This window comes from Merops nubicus, unplaced genomic scaffold (assembly GCF_000691845.1).
Source record: "Merops nubicus isolate BGI_N331 unplaced genomic scaffold, ASM69184v1 scaffold11429, whole genome shotgun sequence".
NCBI lineage: Eukaryota > Metazoa > Chordata > Aves > Coraciiformes > Meropidae > Merops > Merops nubicus.
In genome coordinates, this window is record NW_008633062.1 from 15,105 (window position 1) to 35,915 (window position 20,811).

At 40.4% G+C, this 20,811-nt stretch overlaps 1 protein-coding gene across 1 annotated transcript in view; it reads left to right on the plus strand.

Annotated features, from left to right (window-relative positions):
- VPS13D (vacuolar protein sorting 13 homolog D (S. cerevisiae)) overlaps window positions 1–20,811 on the plus strand; it is a gene marked incomplete at its 3' end in the record, with an annotated part of 60,815 nt that overhangs the window by 12,967 nt on the left and 27,037 nt on the right. Inside the window, 17 exon segments of the mRNA XM_008948113.1 lie at window positions 276–2,498; window positions 2,846–2,997; window positions 3,773–4,807; window positions 6,188–6,278; window positions 6,816–6,942; window positions 7,862–8,042; window positions 9,078–9,260; window positions 12,651–12,864; window positions 13,114–13,324; window positions 13,462–13,633; window positions 14,868–14,980; window positions 15,529–15,738; window positions 17,735–18,000; window positions 18,184–18,317; window positions 18,756–18,911; window positions 19,506–19,731; window positions 20,044–20,118. Of these exon segments, the coding sequence (XP_008946361.1) occupies window positions 276–2,498; window positions 2,846–2,997; window positions 3,773–4,807; window positions 6,188–6,278; window positions 6,816–6,942; window positions 7,862–8,042; window positions 9,078–9,260; window positions 12,651–12,864; window positions 13,114–13,324; window positions 13,462–13,633; window positions 14,868–14,980; window positions 15,529–15,738; window positions 17,735–18,000; window positions 18,184–18,317; window positions 18,756–18,911; window positions 19,506–19,731; window positions 20,044–20,118 (5,769 nt within the window).

Here is a 20,811-nt window from a genome sequence, read left to right on the forward strand (position 1 = left end):
GCAATAGTGAGTGGGTTAAAACATGAAACAATAGTGTCTTTTAATAGATTCTATAATACGTTGTAGCTGACATCTGCATGCATGTAAAAAGAAGTGTAGATTTCCTGTTAAGAAAAAACAGACAGTGGAAGGAGAAAAGGACAGACCTGGATTTGCTTTGTGTTTAAAAAAAAATACAGCTTCAGACAGCATGATCAGGTAACGATGGGAAAGATCCAAGGAGGGAGGAGACAACTTTTGTTTGTTTGTTTACTGTTATTTTCTTTGATCCACAGAAGAATCTAAAAGGAGCACAGATGCCTTTTCTTCTGAAGTCAATGAATTGAGTGATGAGGAATATAAAACACCTCTTGCAACTCCTCCCAATACTCCACCACCAGAACCTAACACTCATAGTGGCACCAAAACATCTGAATTCACTGGAGTAGAAATAAGTGAAGAGCAGCTACAAGCACACTTAATGAGTAAAAAAATGTATGAGAGATACACACTTTCATTTATGGACCTTCAGATCATGGTGGGCCGAGTGAAGGACAACTGGAAACACGTCCAGGATAGTGACGTGGGTCCAACTCACGTGGTGGAAAAGTTCAATGTTCACCTGCAGCTGGAGCGCAGGCTGATCTACACGTCAGACCCCAAATACCCAGGAGCTGTTTTGTCTGGAAACCTGCCAGACTTGAAAATTCATATCAACGAGGACAAAATACTGGCTCTGAAGAACTGCTGTGCACAGCTGAGTACATCTGAAGCTAAGTCTTCTGATGCCCTCCATTTAGGGAGAGACAAGATTTTTGCAGAGGTCGACCAGCTTGGCAGCTTGCACGATTCCGTGATGAATCTAACACAGAGCGTTGTGATGCTGGAGCAGCACACCAGAGAAGTCCTTGTTGAGTCTCAGCTGCTTTTGGCTGAGTTCCAAGTAAACTGTATGCAGCTGGGTGTGGAGAGTAACGGCCGGTATATCTCTGTACTCAAGGTTTTTGGCACCAATGCCCATTTTGTGAAAAGGCCCTATGATGCAGAAGTGTCCCTGACTGTTCATGGCCTGTTACTGGTTGATACTATGCAAACATATGGAACAGATTTTGATCTTTTGATGGCTTCTCATAAGAATCTGAGTTTTGATGTGCCAACAGGAAGTCTTCGAGACAGCAGGGCTCAGTCCCCAGTGTATGGACCGTGTGAGGCACGTCCCATTGATGTAGCTGGTTTGGCAGAGAGATGCACCACAGCCTCAAATACTTCATCTGGTAACAATGGAAAAGATCAGGAGTCCCTGATAAAATTAGAGTATCAGTTTGTGAGTGCAGAATGCCCATCAATGAATTTGGATAGCAGTCTGCAGGTGATCTCTCTACAGGTGAACAACCTGGATATCATCCTTAATCCAGAGACTATTGTTGAACTGATTGGGTTTCTACAGAAATCCTTCCCAAAGGAGAAGGAAGATTCTAGTCCTCAGCCTTTAGTAACTGACTCAGAAAGAAATTGGAGGGAACAGGAAACCTTCCAGTCTACGTATGCACAGAACACAGAGGTAGCAGTTGATATTCACTGGTTAAATATACTCCTCCTCAGGACAGTTGGCATGACAAATGGAGAAAAATATGGCAGAAAAATTGCAACAGCCAGTATTGGTGGTACCAAAGTCAACGTCTCCATGTGTAGTAAACTTGATGTGAATGGCTCTCTTGGATGCCTTCACCTTATGGACCTGACACAGGACAGTGTTAAGAACCAGTATGTTGTCAGCATAGGGAACACAGGGAGGGACAAAAATCTCCTTGGTGACGTAGATTACTTTGAGTCTTTGTTCTTTAGGCTTGATGATGGAAATAGCCTTCCAGATGCTTTAAGTTTCACTTTCACAGAAAAGTCAAAAGAGGAATGTTCTCTCAACCTCAAGATGGCCTCCTTACACTACAACCACTCACCAAAATTTTTGAAAGAATTGACTTTGTCCATGGATGAACTGGAAGAGAATTTCCGCAGCATGCTGAAAAGTGCAGCTTCAAAAGTTACTACAGTGTTGGCAACTAAAACTGCAGAATACAGTGAAATGGTTTCCTTGTTTGATACCACCCCACGATCAAGAGATGTTGCCAACCCAGAAGATAATGACAGTGATGCGTTTGGATCACAGCCTCTCAAAACTGACACCATTAAGCTTATATTAAATATAAACATTGAATCACCAGTTGTCTCAATACCTCGAAAGCCTGGTAGCTCTGAACTGCTTGTAGGTCACCTAGGACAAATATCTATTCAGAATTTTGTACCAGGAGAAGATGAATCTACAAGTGACAGACTGCAAGTTGAAATTAAAGACATTAAAATGTATTCTTTAAATAGCAGTCAGTTCACGAGCAAGAAGGAGCCTGCAAGTGAAATACCTCACGGGCTGCATTCCTCTTCAGGTGCTGCCAGCAGTAATGGTCAGGAAGAATCCAGTTTTACACGTCATGACTTCTTTGAATCACTACATAAAGGCCACGGTATGTTAATGAGAGGACTCTTAATTCTATTAATATGCTGTAGTAGATGTACTAAAAACATGTATTGACCATAGGTCTGGTTATTGTATGTTCTGTCTCAGCCTCCTGAAAGGTACTCTTCAATTACAATGGACAACTTATTGTATTTATATCCATTTTCAGTCTCCTAAGCAAAAACTGAATCGTGCCTTTCATGCAGAGCTTGTAGCAAAACCTGGCCATATCCAAGCACTGCTAAGAGATTCTGAGCAAGCCTGATAGCTGCCATGTTATCTCTGCTGCACAGTCTGTGAAGTCAGTCAGTTAACTGACTATGAAGTTGTTTTAATTTTACTTTCTCTTAACAGCTTTCCACATTCTGAATAACACCACCATCCAGTTTAAACTGGAAAAGATACCACTAGAGAGAGATTTGGATTTAAATTTTCCTCTGAATAATGAAGACTTTGGAGTGTCAAGCATTATGAAGATTGAAGGGAAATTTGTGAACCCTCTTCAGGTATAATAATGTATTATATTATCAATATAAAAATACTTCCCAACATAGAAAAGTATTTTTCAGGCAAATATCTTTAGGTTTAACATGTTGGTAATTTAGAAATCACATCCTTATATGTGTGGTTAGAAGAGGCAGGCTTAAGTCATAATAACTGACCAAAACTTAATTGTGTTTTGGGGCATTATAGACATCTTTATGAATGAGTCTGACTTTTATTTACCCTGAACACTCGTCACAGAAGGAAAAATTAATGTGTCACTCTCCAAATATGTTTATTTGCAGTTCTAACTAAGAAATTCAGAAAGTAAGAATTCAAATGCCTTTATTTTGAAACAGTCTCTGCAGGAGCAGAGATTTTAATAGAGGAAATGAAAACTTCTAAAGCTAAGAGACAAGCAGTGATGGCTGAGTAGAATGGGGTTTTTACATATATTACTGTGTAATGTCAGCATGATAGATTAAGGCTGGTTTGTATGGTGAATTATTTTTACTGACTCTGTGTGGATGCTTTTTGCTTGAGGATACAAGGTGTCCTGGGAGCCCAGCCTGTGTGTTTCCAGGTTGTCACGTTGCAGATCTAATACAGAATTGTTTTGCTTCAACTTTGCACTGTACTTTTGCTTCAGATTATTTTTTTTACTTGAGGACAAACTTAAAATTTATCTGAATTGCAATTCCACAGTCTTTCCACCTGGGAGTTTTAACAGCTATGTACTGATTTTATTAATATAGGGAGCTCTGACATAATGATTGTTTCTTTTTTCCTACATTGTAGGTGGTGTTAGCAAAGCATGTGTATGAGCAAGTCCTGCAGACTCTGGATAATTTAATTTACAGTGAAGACTTGAACAAATTTCCAGCTACTTCTGTATCTTCAACTTGCCATAGTTCTCCTTCAGCATCACTCCTTAGTACAGGCTCAGAGTTCTCAAGTGAACGGAAGGAAAACGGCCTATTCAGCCACTCTGGTTTTAACTCTGTTCCAAACAAGTCGTTAGCTGTCAGGGAAACAAAATCTTTCACTCAGATTCAAGCAAACTTTCATATCTCAGAGCTCCAGGTTCAGCTAAGTGGTGATCTCACTCTTGGTGCACAAGGCCTTGTCAGCCTGAAGTTTCAGGATTTTGATGTGGAGTTTTGTAAGGATCACCCTCAGACGTTGTCCATCCAGATCGCCTTGCGTTCTCTGCTGATGGAAGATCTCCTGGAAAAAAACCCAGACTCTCTGTATAAGAACCTCATGGTGTCCCGTGGAGCACCCAAGCCATCCAGTTTAGCACATAAGGAATATCTTTCCCAGTCCTGCCCCTCAGTTTCCAATGCAGAGTACCCAGATATGCCACGTTCCCTACCTTCCCATATGGAAGAAGCACCTAATGTCTTTCAGCTATACCAAAGACCAGTTTGTGCCTCCCGTAAGAAGCAAAAAGAAGATGCTGATTCTGAGTACCCTCTGACTCCACCTCCTTCTCCAACAGCAGACAGATCCAAGTTGTCCTGTGGAAAAAGTAACTTTGATGATTCATTAGTTCATATCAATATATTTTTAGTAGATAGGAAACATCCTGAATTTTCTTCTCGCTATAAGCAAATTAACCGTAGTGTAGATGTTGATTTTAATTGTCTAGATGTCTTAGTAACTTTGCAAACTTGGGTTGTGATACTGGATTTCTTTGGGATTGGATCCACTGCTGATAACCATGCTATGAAGCTGCAACCTGAAGACACTCAGCAGACAATCAAATCAGAAATAAATACCTTGTCAGCTTCTCAAGCCCAAGAGCCCGTAAACACTAAGCTGGATCTGAAGGTATACCTGAGATGTAAAATAGTAACTGGATTGTCTGTCATAAAACATCTGGGTTATAAAAACTTGAGGTGACATTTAAATCAAATACCTTATATTCTAGTGGAGAATGCACATACTTGTAGAAAGGCAGATTTAAAGCATGTGTAGTTATAGCTTAAAAAAAGGTGCAGAGGTTACAAAAAAGGAAAACATTGCAAAATGGTTGGGTGCCTCCTTAGACACACGTGTGCTGCCTGGAGGGGTGCTGGAGTGGAATGCTCCCTGTTCATCCAGTGGAGCTCTCATGGGCATGTGTAGATATAGCTTAAAGGTGCAGAGGTTACAGAAAAGCAAAACATTACAAAATGATTGGGTGCCTCCTTAGACACACGTGTGCTGCCTGGAGGGGTGCTGGAGTGGAATGCTCCCTGTTCATCCAGTGGAGCTCTCATGGGTGGAGTCCCTGCTCTGGGCCTGGGACTTAAGGGAAGTGCTGGTCATGTGGACAGTGCCTGTGACTTCCCTGGGGTAACACAGGGCATGGACCAAACGTCTGATCCCTTAGATGATAGGGTCACTCCAGTATTAAAGACCTGATGTACTGGGTGGGCACTGTGCTGCTCTAGGTACTGTGGAGTCTTTTTTTGTTTAAAGTATACACTTACATAGACACATGCATATATATGTGTGTATAAACATGTACTTGAAAAAAATGTGACTTCCCTGGGGTAACACAGGGCATGGACCAAACGTCTGATCCCTTAGATGATAGGGTCACTCCAGTATTAAAGACCTGATGTACTGGGTGGGCACTGTGCTGCTCTAGGTACTGTGGAGTCTTTTTTTGTTTAAAGTATACACTTACATAGACACATGCATATATATGTGTGTATAAACATGTACTTGAAAAAAATTATGTATATGATAGACACATGCATATATATATATATATGTGTATAAACATGTACTTGAAAAAAATTATGTATATGTGTATATATAGTCTTGAAAGAGAAAAGGATGAAGATAACAGTGCTAGGATTTGTTGATGACCTGCTCATGCATATTGGGAAGAATTTATTTCCTGACACAGTGGTGGAATCATCATCCCTGGAGGGGTTAAAAAAATGTGTGGACGTGGCACCTGGGGACGTGCTTTAGTAGTCATGGTGGTGTTGGGTTGATGACTGGAGTCTGACCTTAATGATTCTGTGATTCTGAGTTCCTTGGGAGGCCCATTAATGTGCCAACAAGGAGGCAAAGAGGTTGCTTTCTTTCCTCCAGTGTTTCATGGTCAGATAATTCTCGTTTGCCTTTTATGTGTTATAGTGCAATTGTCTTGAAAAAAACCTAACTGTAAGGTCATGTTGTTTAATACCAGGCTGTTCCTTTTTGTTTGGCCAGGTCCATTCTTTATCACTAGTGCTGAACAAGACAACGAGCGAGCTTGCTAAAGCCAGCGTGTCGAAACTGGCAGCTCACCTGGAAGTGATCGGTGAGTGGCTTGGAGGGCTGAGGTATGGAGTGGAAAAGAAAAGGTGTGTGCTGGAGTTGTGGTTTGAAATGCTTTTCTTTTGGTGCTCATTGGGGGTTTTGTGTGTTTCTTTCCTGAGCAAGATGCACGTTCTCTTCCCACTGCTTCTTCCTCTGCTTTGTCAGGCTTGGTTTTAAAACCTTGTCCCCCTCCCAGCTGTCAAAACCTTGATCATTGTGGCTGAGATTGGCTAGAATTTTAATACTTCACTTTCACAGAGCAGAACAAGAGTGTATATTACTGTTCTGGAGAAAAGTTCTAGCTGACTTTTCAACAAATCAAAGTGCTGTGAGCACACTGTGTGTAAAGCATAGAGTTATTTTTGGGTTAATCTTTGTAGCAGAAAGACCTGATTTGCTTTGAGCAGGAAATTTAATGTTTAATGGAATGTGATTTATTTAATTACTTGCAAAGAGTTTATCCCACTAATAAAAACTTTGGGGATTTAGTAACTTATGTGTGTTTGAGGATCCTAACTGTCTGCATCTTGTTTTGCAGAGGGAGATTTAGCCCTGCAAGGAAGCATTGGGAGTCTCTCCCTAAGTGACCTTACAGCTCATGGAGAATTTTACAGGGAACGTTTCACTACGAGTGGTGAAGAAGCACTGATTTTCCAAATCTATAAGTATGAATTTAAACTTCTTGTTACTCAAAATTAGCACCATTAATTCCCCAACCCACCAAAAAAAACCAAGCCAGAACCCAAACAAACTCAAAGAAACCAAACTCACTACTGTCAGATCTGCATGATTCTGCTTTGCATGCACGTGTCTTAAAAGAGAATTTGAACATATTCACTCATAAACTTAGGATTTTTAACTTTTCTTTTCCTACAATGTAGATGGCTTATCAGGAAAAAATAGGTTATTTCCCAGCTTTACAGCTGTTATTGAAGTTATTTAGGTCATGACTTGTTCCTAGATAAAACAGGAGCAGTTTTTTTTTTAAAGCTGGAAGAGGTTTTCAACTAACGAAATAGATTTTCCATTGCTCCTTAATTTTGGAATTAAGGATTTTCTATGGCCATAGTGTACTCTTGGAGTTGTTCTGCTTTGTGTAAAGCAGTAGTGTTTATTCTCTGATGCTTCATGGTTTTCCAGCCTCTCCTCCACCTATGAGAATTAATCAAATTAGGAATTACCCAAATAATTTTATAAAATTGATTTCAAATTTAACAGGACTCAGATTCAGAGTTGACTCTGTGTTATCATCCACTAGAATACTTACCTTATAAGCCACTGGACAGATGTATAAAGTCACCAAAAGTGTGTCTGCAAGGTGTAGAAATTAGAGGGAAATACAAGATGTAGAATTTTCCTGTTTGCTTTCTTAAACCTCCATAGCACTGAAACTTATAAATTAATTAAGAAATTAACTTAGAAATAATTAATATAAAGCCAGTTTTCCGTTTCTAAAATCAAAATAGCTTTAATCCTATACTGTGAAATGTTAGTTAAACCCTCACTTACTGTTTTGAATGGGAAAGAGGGCACTTTTGCAGAGGGTGGCTGAGGTCTCTGAGGTTGCCTTGCCCTGTGCCCCAGGTTCGGGCGGCCGGACCCGCTGCTGCAGCGGGAGTGCGACGCGCGCCTGGCCCTGCGCATGGCCTCCGTCCAGTACCTGCACACGCAGCGCTTCCAGGCAGAGGTGGTGGCCTTCATCCAGCACTTCACCCAGCTGCAGGACGTCCTGGGCAGGCAGAGAGCAGCCATCGAAGGACAGACTGTACGTCTGGGGTTTTTTTCCTAGCCTGTTTGTGGGAGTTGAAATGCAGCGTGAAATGTGCGTTAGCGCGTCAGCTCAGTGAGTTGAAATGGTGGGAGGTGTTTTTGTTCTGATGTTTGTGGAGATGGCTCATACTCATCTGGTAGTTTAAGGACATTATTTAGGACCATCCTGCTGCTATTTGAAATTGTAGAATACCAAATTTGCACATTACTTAAAACTTCAGCACCTGGATCCTCCTGCAGTATGTGCTGATACAGGTGCTGCCCTATCTTTGGGATGCTGGACAAAAGGGGCTCAAGATTTTATCCTCCCTTTTTCTCCACTGTTCACCAGGTAGTTAGAATAGCTGAGTAAGGAGAACCAAGTGAGAAATCCTTCTGTTCTACTCACATGTATGACTTCAATGGCCAGTAGACTGAGAAAATCAGATGCTGAACTTCTGCACAATAGAGTATATAAATAATCATGACAGTCATTGCCTGTTGTGTACTAATGTGGGACTGGTTAATATAATTAATAGTAATAGTCTTGTTTAAAAAGTTGCTTCTCATAATTGAGAGAGAAACAGTCCTTGCACAATGAAGCATTTTCATATTTGCATCAGCTGGGAAGTTTGATTTTGAAACATCTGTTCTAAATGTGGTTGTTTTTCCTTTTGTGAATAATTTTTCTGAAGTGATCTTTTCTTGAAGTAGTGAGCTGAGTTGTGTGCCTTATGCCTCACTTAGCTCAGTGGTGACTGTTTCATTCCTGAATCCTGTTTTTAACTGACCTTTAGTCTATGCCTAAAATAAGAGTCTGAGTTCTGTTTTGATAAAAAATTTTATCCCATCTTAATTTTATAAACCAAAGAAAAAGAACTCAGTACTTAGAATTTATTAGTTCCTGAATTCAGGACTAATCAGTGTGAAATAATCACCTACTAGCTGTGTTTTAAAAATTTTATTGTTTAATTTTTGTTCTTCCCAGGTAAGAAATAAAGCACTGCCAGTCTTCTTTATATTCTTATTAATCAATTTTTTCTCTTCCCAGGTAAGAGATAAAGCACAGCGAGCTTCCCGAGTCCTTCTGGATATCGAGGCTGGTGCTCCTGTCCTGCTTATCCCTGAAAGCTCAAAGTCTAATAATCTGATTGTAGCTAATCTTGGAAAGCTGAAAGTCAAGAACAGATTCCTGTTTGCGGGTATGCCGGGCACTTTTTCACTGAAAAACAAGGTAAGAACATTACTGCTTAATGTAGTAGCTTGGGGTTTTTCTGGTGCTTGTGCATTTTACTTCTGTATCAAAATGGGAAATGATTCTGACGTTTAGCTTTGTGCTACTAGTAGTGAAACAGTTCATGCCAGTGTGCCAGGTAGGCCTGGGGACCTGGCCTGCCTCTGACTGTCCCCAGCTGCTCCCTGGTGCCTGCACCTGGGCTGGACAAGGGGGAGAGTCTTCCCTGGAATTCCCTCCAGCTGGCCCTGGGGGAGAGCAGAGCCCATCTGGCTGCAGACCTGAGCCTGGGAGCATAATGGGCTCTCAGCTCACCCTCTTTGGTAGCTCCTCCAACTCGTCACCAAACAAAATTTCAGTAGTGTGTGAGCAGCAGCAGCAGGAGATCTGTATTGGCTGGGACTTGCTGGAACACGCTGCAGAACAGAATTGGGTTTTGTTTATAAATTTTTTTTTTCTGCTCTTAGTGAAACTGAGTGTGTGCAGGTGCCTTGACTCATAGAATCATGCAGGTTGGAAAAGATCTTTAAGACAGTCAGGTAAACCATTCCCCCAGCACTGCCAGGTGACCACCAAACCATGACCCTCAGCACCACATCTCCACAGCTTTGAACCCCCCCAGGGATGAGGACTCCACCACTGCCCTGGGCAGCCTGGGACAAAGCTTGACAACCCTTTTGGGGAAGAAATTGTTCCTCATGTCTAGCCTAAACCTCCCCTGGGGCAAATTGTTGCCCTTTCCTCTTGTCCTATCACTTGTTACGTGAGAGAAGGGCCAGACCCTCACCTGGCTCCAGGCTCCTGTCAGGAGCTGTGCAGAGCCAGAAGGTCTCCCCTGAGCCTCCTTTGCTCCAGGCTCAGCACCCCCAGCTCCCTCAGCTGCTCCTCCCCACACTTGGGCTCTAGACCCTTCCCCAGCAGCTTCGTTGCCCTTCTCTGGCCACGCTCCAGCCACTCAAAGTCCTTCTTGGAAGGAGAGGCCCAAAACTGACCCCAGGATTCGAGGTGCAGCCTCTTCAGTGCCAAGTCCAGGGGAATGCTCCATGTCCTAGTCCTGCTGGTCACGCTGGTGCTGATCCAAGCCAGGATGCTGGTGACCTTCTTGGGCACACACTGGCTGATCTCCATCCAAGTGTCCTCCTCCTGTTACCTCCATCTGATTTATATTTACTGTTGTCTTTCCTGTAAGGTAACACTGGACTGTAATTCTGAGTTGTCTTCTGTACTCCAGTGTGCTGGCGTGTTTAGAGGTTGGGAAGTGGCAGATTGCTAAATTGATGGCAGAAGTTAAAGGAAATGATGCATGCATAGTAATTTTATTTCAACTTTAAAATACTGTGCTATGTAGCACTGTAGAAATTTGGGATTTGAAATGGGATCAGGTTGGGTTTGGGAGTTTTTGTTTTGTTTTCATTTTTTCCTCTGCCCTATGTTTATTTTTGAGGATCGGATTTTACAAGGCAGTGCATACAAGGATCCAATTTTATTTGAGGTATTTCACATCTCTGTAGTGCTGTTCAGGTGCTCCTCATTCATTAAAAAAAGGAAATATTCTTGTGGAATTTAGCACTTTAAAAGTTCCATTATATATTAAAAACAAGGTTTCTGTTCTAAAGGCTGCTGAATTCTATAAGAATTGGATTTAAATTTGTTGTGGTGTGCTCTTTATGCATGTCTGAGGAGCTGTTAATTTGGATTTATTGCACAAACTCATAGATTTATAGATGATGGGGTGACTTTTCTTTGCATGTATTTTTTGGTCTTGTCTTCATAGTATAAAGTTAAATGTTCATGTCTTCAAATTAGGAATCTTAAAATCCTTGACTGTGGCTGGAATGAATTTTTCCAATGAATAATATTTACAAACCACATAAGACAAGTAAGATTAATACTTAAAACCAGAAAGGGAAGTTGATGGGTAAGGATTGTACAGTGACATTGAAGCTGGATACAGAAAGAAGGGGGAAATGATTGTCACAATCCTGCAGTCACAGGTGTAGTGAGCAGACCCAGAAAGGGGGGCAAGGGGAGCAGCAGAGGCAGATGATTGGTGCCTGCTGGGGCATGTGAAGCTGAGTAAAACTGAAACATAAGCTTAATAACTTCAAATCAGAACAGACTAAATGAACCCTGAATCTGGCTTTGGAGGATAAGGGAAGTGTGTAAACCTACTGCACCAGTCATACAGAATAATAAACATTCTGGTTGGAAGAGACCTCCAAGATCATCAAGTCCTGTTGTTAACCCAGCACTGCCAGGTCCTCCCTAACCCATGTCCCTCAGCCCCCCAGGGCTTTCAAATCCCTCCAGGGATGGGGACTCCACCACTGCCCTGAGCAGCAGTCTGGGCCAGGCCTTGACAACCACTTTGAGGAGGGAATTTTTCCTAATATCAAACCTAAGCCTCCTCTGGTGAAAATTGAGGCTGTTTCTTTTTGTTCTATCTCTTGTTACTTGGGAGAAGAGACCAACCCCTGCCTGGCTCCAGCCTCCTTCCAGGGAGTCATCAAGAGTGAGGTCTCCCCTGAGTTTCCTTTTCTCTAGAGCCTCCTACCCTCAAGTGGATCAATGCTCCCACCTAATATGTTTTTGGGAGAATAAATTCCTCCTGTTGATGTGACTGCTTTAGTAGTGAACTGTACCCTTCAGGGGTGGGATGCTGGGCAGCATCATGGAGGTGGAAAAGCTCTTAAGATTTCCACAGGATATATGTGTGGGGAATTGTCTAAGGTGTTCTAAGCCAATGTAAATGAGGTTTTTTATCTGTGGGGTTTTTAACAATAAGGGTGTTTGTTTATTCTCTTATACTTAGCTACTCCAGAAAAATTTGGGGAGATATTTCAATGTGATGACTGAAGTATCAAAGCTGATAAAATGATAACTTCATGTACAGAAGCATTTCTTCACACGTTCTAATAAAATACTAAGTTGCTGACATGATCTTGCAGAAATAATGGTGTATGTTGTTCTCACCATCTGAAGATGTTCTGAAAAACAGCTTTAAATATTGAATAATCCATATTCTATAGAAATGCTTGATACCTTGGCAGTCTGACCCCTCTGATTTGTATTATTTTCATTTATATGCCTTGATTTTTTTTTGTTTTGTGCAAAACCCACTGATTTTTAATTAATTTCTTGTTGAACAAATTTCACAGGATTTTTTGAAAAAAGTTTGTTTCAATAACATTTTACAAGAAAATTTTTTAATCTGCTGCTAAGGCTATAGGAAAAAAGTTTGGCCATCTTTCTATAGTAAAAGATACTGGCATTCAAATAAAATACTTAGTTTTGTGACAGGAATTTGTTGCAGCTTGAACCTTGGTGTGTTGGTTCCTTTGAGTTTAAATTTAAAATCAGCATTAATTACAAAATTACTTTCATTAGCAGGATTCAGTTCAGCTGTCATCTCCTTTGGGAACCCCAAAACACAGCACGAAGAAAGGAACAAGTGCTGAAGAACCAAAACCAGCGATGGAGGGATTGTTCATGAAGAAGTCATCAGGACCAAACGTGTCCAGGCTGAAGAGTGAGCTGAACACATCCAGTAAGCAGCAAGGGCAGCAGCCAAAGCTCCCTGTTGTACCAAACCCCGACAGCCCAGGTATGTGGTGTGTGGGCATGTTTGGAGAGGCAGGTTGCAGACATATAACCAGTACAGCTGGGCTTTTACTGATGAGTTTACATTTACCTGTGGATGAGCTTGCTCTCTGGTAGTTACAGATATTGATGAGTGTACAAAAAAAAAGATAACTTCCAGGAGAAACTAAATTTCTCCTTTACTATAAGTTGCATTAGTTTTATACAGATTCTTTTTTTCTTTCTTAATGCATTATCTCCTGTGCACTTGCAGAGGATCACATCTGCCTCTTAGACTGCATTGTGGTTGATCTGCAGGACATGAACATATTTGCTGCAGAAAGGTACCAGAGGGAGTATTCAAAGGCTGTGGAAGATACTAGTGCAGACTTGAGCTTTCCATCCTACTTCGTGAGGCAGACAGGAGGAAGCCTGTTAACTGAGCCTTTCAGGCTGAAGTTACAAGTGGAGAGGAACTTGGACAAGTGAGTTTATCTAAACAGGATCCCTTTATGCTGTCAGCCTAAACCCACTGCTTTAGATGCCTTTTTATTGTATCTTAAAACTCTTGCCTGCTGGGTTATAGCACCTTGAAATGCTTAGGCTTTTTCCTTTGTTGTAGAGAGCTCAGTCATGCTGTTGCAGACATATCCATCCATGGCAATCTGTCCTCAGTCCACTGCTCCCTGGACCTGAACAAGTACAAGCTGATCCGTGGGCTGCTGGAGAACAACCTTGGGGAGCCCGTGGAGGAGTTCATGAGGCCCTATGACTTGCAGGACCCAAGAATACATGTAAGAGGAGCTGTGTGCAGCTGACAACCTGTCTTGAAATGTCTGGAGGTTTTGCCTGTTTGGCCAAATATCTGTTGTTTTCTTGTAGTTTAGCAGGTGTACTGGTAGATTTATTTTTTTTTATTTTAAAAGGAACCTTTTCCTCTGTAGATACTCCCATGAATTCAGGTTTGTCTCAACAGAACCATTGCCCTTTCAGGTGTGATTTGCTCTCAGAATTGCTTCATGTTTCTGAAATTCTAATCTTTGGAAGAGACAGCATGAGAAGCAGCCATCATTGCTTGTGTTTGGTTTAGGTTTGCTGAAATATATCAATGGGGAAAAAAGTTCACAAGCCTATGACAGGTTGTCACATTAAGGATGGGAGTGAGAGGTTTCCTCACCAGACAGAAGTGTATTTTTTTTTTTCCTGCAGTATTTAGGCTGAGCTTCTATTGTAGTGTATTATTGGTTCATTAATGAGCTTAAGATGCTTCCATTTGAATGGAGCTTTTTGGAGGGACTTGAAGGCTATCCTGTAATCAAGTGCAGGGTGATGATACATTTCCCATAGTGTCTGACATTCCTCAGGACTTAGGAGATTGTGGAACGTGTATTGCTTCCTGTGAAAAGCCCTCTTTGTCTTTTAAGTCTGAAAGAAGAATTTCAGTAGTAAAAGCTTTACAGCAGAGCTGAGCCATTTTTTGTTATTTTTTGAGCAGATTCTCAAGTATCGCCTACTCAGCTGTTATCAGATATTTATCCTTTCAGGGAGTGTGTGGGCAGCACCTGGAAATAATCAATATTTATCCTTATTACTGAGGAGGGAAGTTGTTGGACAGCATGTTTCCTCTTGATCTTGTGGGGCTTCTAAGCACTGTCTGTGTTGCATGACTGGAATCTTTGCTTAAGAAGCAAGTATGTGAGCACAGCATGGGGGAAGATGGGTAGGAAGCATCTAGGATTCTATTTAAAAGAGGAGAGAGTGGGTCAAGTTCTCTTAATGCAAGTATGCTCTCCATGTCAGACATTTCACCTAAAACATACCAAAAAAAAGTTTTAAAATGGAATAACAGACATTTTTCAAGTTGAAGGCCACACTGTTATGAAATGTAACCTTTCCACAGCAATGATTAATGAAACTTTTCAAAAGAGAAAGACACTACATCTGTTTGCATGAGATAACAAAATGTGATTTGGGAATGAATGCTAAATGGATTCTCTTAAAAAGGGCATTGATGTTTTCCACTTTCAGACAGTTTTGAGTGGAGAAGTGTATACTTCCATGTCATTCCTCATTGACATGGTTAATGTGAGTCTGGAACTGATGGATCCAAAAGGAAAAGATAGGTGCAGCTCTTTAGCCAGGTATGAATTTTCTTTTATTACTGTTCACCTTATCCTAAATACCATGCTTATCTGGGAGATTATGGGACAGGAATTGACATAATACATGAAATTATGACTAAATAATGAAGTGGCATTTCTTAATTATCCAAACTGAGAGTTTCAGCAGATCTGAAAGGTGAAAGGGAATGGCACTGTGTGGAAAGTACTGTTGGTGTCTTTCAAGTTGTCCTTGAAATCACAGTTCAGTAACCAGCTGCCTTGCTCCAGACAAACAGTATTCTAATTAAGGAAACGTTGAGAGGTGATCTTAAGAAAAAAACAGATTTTTGCTGTGTTTATTGGTGTTTCTTTTAATCCAGAAGGTTATCTATCAGTGGAAAATACTGTGACCTACAGTATAGATCTACTGTTTATCTCTGTAAAAAGATGTGATCATAATTGTTTTAGAAAATATGTAAGTGAATGATACCAGCAGTATAAGGTGCATACTTTTAAAACAAGTGACTTCTAGAAATAAATGAGCAGCAAGGCTCTTAAGTGTGTTGTTACATGTCTTACTCTCCTAGGTTTGATTTCAAGAAATCCAAGTTGCTTTTTGAAAGCTCTTCAAATGGAACAAAGTCTGTAAATTTGGTTTCTCATTCCATGATGGCATTTGACACACGCTATGCTGGGCAGAAGTCAGCTGCAGGCACACCAAATGTCTTCAACTGCATCTTTCAGTCATCAAAGAATACCAGCAGTCCAGGAGCAATACAGATTGAGTTGCACTTCAGGTTGGTAATTCTGGGGTTTCTTTGGTTTTAATGATGACATACTCAATCAGGATTGTCTTGTTTCAGTACAGCTGTTCCTAATGTAGATAAACTTACTGGCATTGTATTTAAATGTGAAGACATTTTGGGATTATTAGTGGTACTGATTTCCCCCCTCTCCCTTGCTGCAATAAAAATTAGGTTTGAGTGTGTAATTAATCAGATGAAGTTCTGGCTTATTAAAATCAGTAGTGTTTAAAGCTTGTTAAGTCTGGCCTGTCACTTGTGTGTTTGCATAAAACCATGTTATAGAATGGTTAATATATATTGCACAAAAGCTGTTTTCCAGTAGATGTCACACTTGCCTTTCTGAGTCAAATGACTCCAGCAGTGGCACCCATCACAAAAAACAATCCCTACATTCTTTTCTGTCTTCTGTCCTACCCTGTTTGCTTTTCCTTATCCAAATCTTCTGGAATACTTAAAGGCATCACAGTGGATATTTGGTTTGTTCCAATTTAATATTGAAAGTGGGACTCTGAAGTATAATGTCAATATTTGCTTGTATCAGGATGGTGTTTTGTTAGTGCTGTTAGATGGTGTTTTGTTGAGGGGTGTTAACTCACAAAACAGAGGGGGAAGTGCCATGTCTAGAGATGTTGCTTTCTCCTTTGATCAGGCTCACTGACCAAACTCAGCTTTCTATCTCTTTTGTAAGTATGATACAATCTGAGGCAGTTGCAGGAATAACAGAAAAAAAAAAAAAAAAAATAAATCTGTGGACTATTTCAGTCCAGTATAAAATTTTGAAGATACCCATTCATAAAAACCAACCCACCAAACTTCAGGCAATTGTGAGAAATCTGTTGTAAAGATTTGGATCATGTGTCATGGTTTTAAGTATTAAAATTTTGTGTTCGGGAAGGCACCCAGTATTCTGATTTGAAAAAAAAACAAACTACAATGCCACGAGATTAAAAAAAATAAATAATTTTTTTAAAATTCATCTGCCTGTTGATCCAGTATCTGCCTTGATTGGTGCTGAGTTTGTGCAGTGTAGCCTAATCTGGTTTATACGTGGTAGTTTCAGGAATTTTCTTCCCAACTGTTGTGCTTTTAAATTTCAGCCCCATGAGCACGTGCTGGGTTTTTATGATGAGAGCATCCTTGGCACTAGATGTGAGCTGCTCAGAGCTCAGGGATGGTGTTGTGCTGGCTCGTGCCTCCTGGAGATAGCCTGGCGAGCCAGGGGGGGCTAAAGGCTTTTCCTCTTGGAAGCCGTGCAGGGAGGCTGCTTCTCACAAAGGAATCACAGCTCTTCAGAGGCTTTATGGCTCAGAATGTGTTGGATATAAAACTGTTTCATGGTGTTTAAGCACTTAAATTGTTTTCCAGTTAGCATGACCCAATGTAATCGCTATTCCAGCTCACAAGCCAAACGCTTTTATCCTCCCAGGCAGACATTCAGGAGGGGGTGCTGGAGGCTCAGTCAGGCCAGTGGGTTTCTCTGACTGACAGAGAACCTTCCTGCACTGCAGGATGCTGTCAGGGTGTGTGAGGAGACACACTGTGCTCTAACCTGTCTGAGAGCTGTGGAGCCAGGTCTGAGTTTCACACACAATACGTTAGGTTTGACACCGAACAGATGTAAAATAATAATAAAAAGATCAGTATTAAAATTTAATTCTTGGCAAATGAATGCCAACAGTGTAATTGTATTAAAGGAGCTTTCCTAATTTAATTTGTTGTTACACAGTTTTTCAATTTTTCTTTTGTGTCATTACAGCTTAGAATTCACAATGTTAAGATCTGTTGGGTGTCTGCATGTACAGAAACTTGATGAATTTCAGTCTGTTTTGAAATAAAATATTTTATTTTTAAGGCTAGACAGTCTGTAAACTGTTTCCTCTCTAAAATTCCTTATAGTTCTTCCTTGCTAGATCCTAACAGTTTTCTGCCTCATTCTAAATACATGCAAGCTGTAAAGTTCTTACGTATGCGTCTCCCTTCTTACAAGGTCTACTAAGGACTCCTCCAGTTTCACAGTGGTTCTGAACAATCTTCGTGTGTTTCTAATATTTGACTGGCTGCTACTCGTTCATGACTTTCTGTATACTCCTGGAGACACCAGAAAGAGGGAGAGTCACCCTTCTCCCCGGCAGCGCTCCTGCAGCAGTGACACAGCTGTGCTCCCAAAAACAGTGAAAAGTGGGGTGGTCACAAAACGTTCATCGCTACCTGTGTCTGCAGAAAAGCAGCTGGAAGTGAAGGTTAATGTGACAGGTAAGCAGATTCTTTCCTGGTGGTTCTCCTAGGAGCTTTTCTGATTTAAAGCCATGTTGTGCTAGTGGAAAAAAAAAGGTCATTTAAAGGATAGAAGACGAAGAAACCTGCTACAAATGCTTAAAACACCTTAACAGTATTTCCAATTGCTTTATTCATTACTGATCATTTTGTTTTGTTAAGGAACTGAGTTTGTGGTCGTTGAAGACATGTCTTGTTTGGATACCAATGCAATTATTCTGAAGGGGACTACTGTCCTCACTTACAAGCCCAAGTTGTTAGATCGCCCTTTCTCTGGCAGTTTGTTTGGAATTGAGGTAAGAGGAAATAAATCTACTCTTGCAAAATGTGTATAGAGTAGCTTCTGAAAATATTTTACTATCAATATACATATATATATACAACCAGAGTAGTCCACCAATGATTTTTGAAGTTTGTTAGTTCCTCATCAAATCCACTCATTCTACAGCAGTTTTAGGAATGGTTTTGTTTGGTTTCTGTTAAGACATTGAAACACTTGACTATAATGTCAAAATATTCCCAGTCACTAATCCAGTTTCCAGCATAGCTAGACTCTGGAATAAATTGTCTAGACAGATTTTTGGAATCTTTGCTGTCTTAAAGCTTACAAAGGAATTGTAGAAAACAGTTTGTGGCTATAATTTGTTTTGTGATAGTCAGGCTTTGATTTTGAGGTTCTTGCAAGGCCTGTTTTTTCTGTTCCTGATTTTTTAAAATCTCTCTGTAATATTTAGGTTTTCTCATGCCGGTTAGGAAATGAGCAAGAGACTGCACTGTCCATCATTGATCCAGTACAAATTCACATGGAGCTTATTGGGAATTCTTCTTACCCCAGTGGTTCAGGACTGTTGGATGCTTTCAATAGTGAGGATTTTCCTCCTATTCTAGAGGTAATATTAAAGACCTGAATAAAACTGTATGCAATAGAGACTACTAGATTATGATCTAGCACAGATTTTTTTACACCCAGGGATTCAAGAGAGTACTTCCAAATGCATAAGAAAATAGTAAGATAAATTTTTCCTGACGTGGAAAAGACAAAGAAACAAGCATGCAGAAAATGCTCTTAGTGGTGATGAAGGAATGATTTCTGGGTTATAATATAGAGACTAATAATGGTGAGAAAAATGTGGGCTGATATTGTATCATATTAGATAGTTACTGATGCCTGAAAGAAAAAGGTTCAGTTTCTGTATCTCATTGTTAGTGTTTGTTCAAGGGGAAATGTATTTAGAAACTTCTTTTTACCATTATACCAAAGGAAATATTTTTTTCCCCTCTGATATATGCTTTTGCTGCTTTTGGTTGTTAGTAAATAGTAACAAGTCTGGTAATTTTATTACTGGAGCTTTCAAGCAGTGGGGTCTTCAAATCTGAATACTACATTTTGTCTTCCTTTTAGAAAAGCTTTGTTACTACCCAATGTATACAAGAAACATATGTAGAAAAGGCTAACTGCTCTAATTTTTTAATATTTCATTTAGATCCAGTTGCAAGCACTGGATATCAGACTATCCTACAATGATGTTCAACTGTTCTTGGCAATTGCAAAGTCAATTCCTCAGCAGACTGGTGCAGCTATGCCTGACTCGTCCCTGTCGGCGGCTGAAAATCCTGCTGATCCTTCCAGCTCAGCACTGGGGAGTGAGACTGCCTCCTTGACACATGAAAACAGAGATGGCTCCAAACATGTGTTGGATCCTGTTCTTGGTACGTTTTTCATTGTTGGAGTGGAGCCATTTTTTATATCTAAAGGGGAGATACACCCTTGTGAATTCCCAGCCAAAATTCATGGGGTATATTGGTTTCCTGTAGGAAAGTAAAAATATCCCAGATATTCTAGAATGTAAACATTATAGATTTCAAGGTTATTTTGTAAAAGCAGTGCTGGATCATACATGTTTTCTACAGTCATAATTTTAAACAGACATGGAGTTTTCATACAGATATGTCTGAATTTTAGGAATGAAAACAAGTAGCTAACTGTCAAGGATTAGTGATTGGCTGACTGTTTAATTCCAGAGGTACAGCTAGCTCGCCTGCAGGAGCTGGGATTCAGCATGGAAGACTGTCGTAAAGGTCTTCGCATCTGCCAAGGTAACCTCAGATACTCCTAACTGCCCTTGCAGGTTGGTTGTGTTGCCTAGCTTGCAATTCAGTAAAACCTCAGACTGTGAGGTAGCTGGTGCACAGCCAGGATTTCCTTCTCTTCTTTCCTTTGGCTCTATGTTGGCATATAATCTTCAGCATTCTCATTGTCTGTTCTGCTAGCATGTAGAACCTGAAGAAAAAAGTCTTCTTGCTTTTTGGGATATGTGGGGTATTTAAGTGTACTGGGGGGTGGAGAGGGTTGGGTTATTTTGTTGTTTGTTTTTCTTTGTTTTTTTCTTCTGTGGTATACCTACTTCTTGGTGTTATCCATCTCTCTCTTCAGAGCATGTGTTTTCACCTCTCCCTTTTTGAATCATCTATTTTTTCTACTTCTACAAGCAGCACATGAAGCCTTTAACATAAGTGTTTATTCTCCTTTACCACTGTCATGTTTCCCACCTTATTTATAGGCCTTCATGTTATTGATACAGATATGTATTACGTGGCCACACAGTTTACCAACTTCAAAACACATAGAAAATAAATACATTAGAAATACCAATGTATGTATAATCTTCTCATGTGTATGTTATTAAATAGCACACATTCAGGGTACTGCTGATATTTGGCTCCAAGAGAGAGGGAATCCTTTGCTTCAGTATGTTTTTAAACAAGCACATTTCATTGAGAAAGGAGATG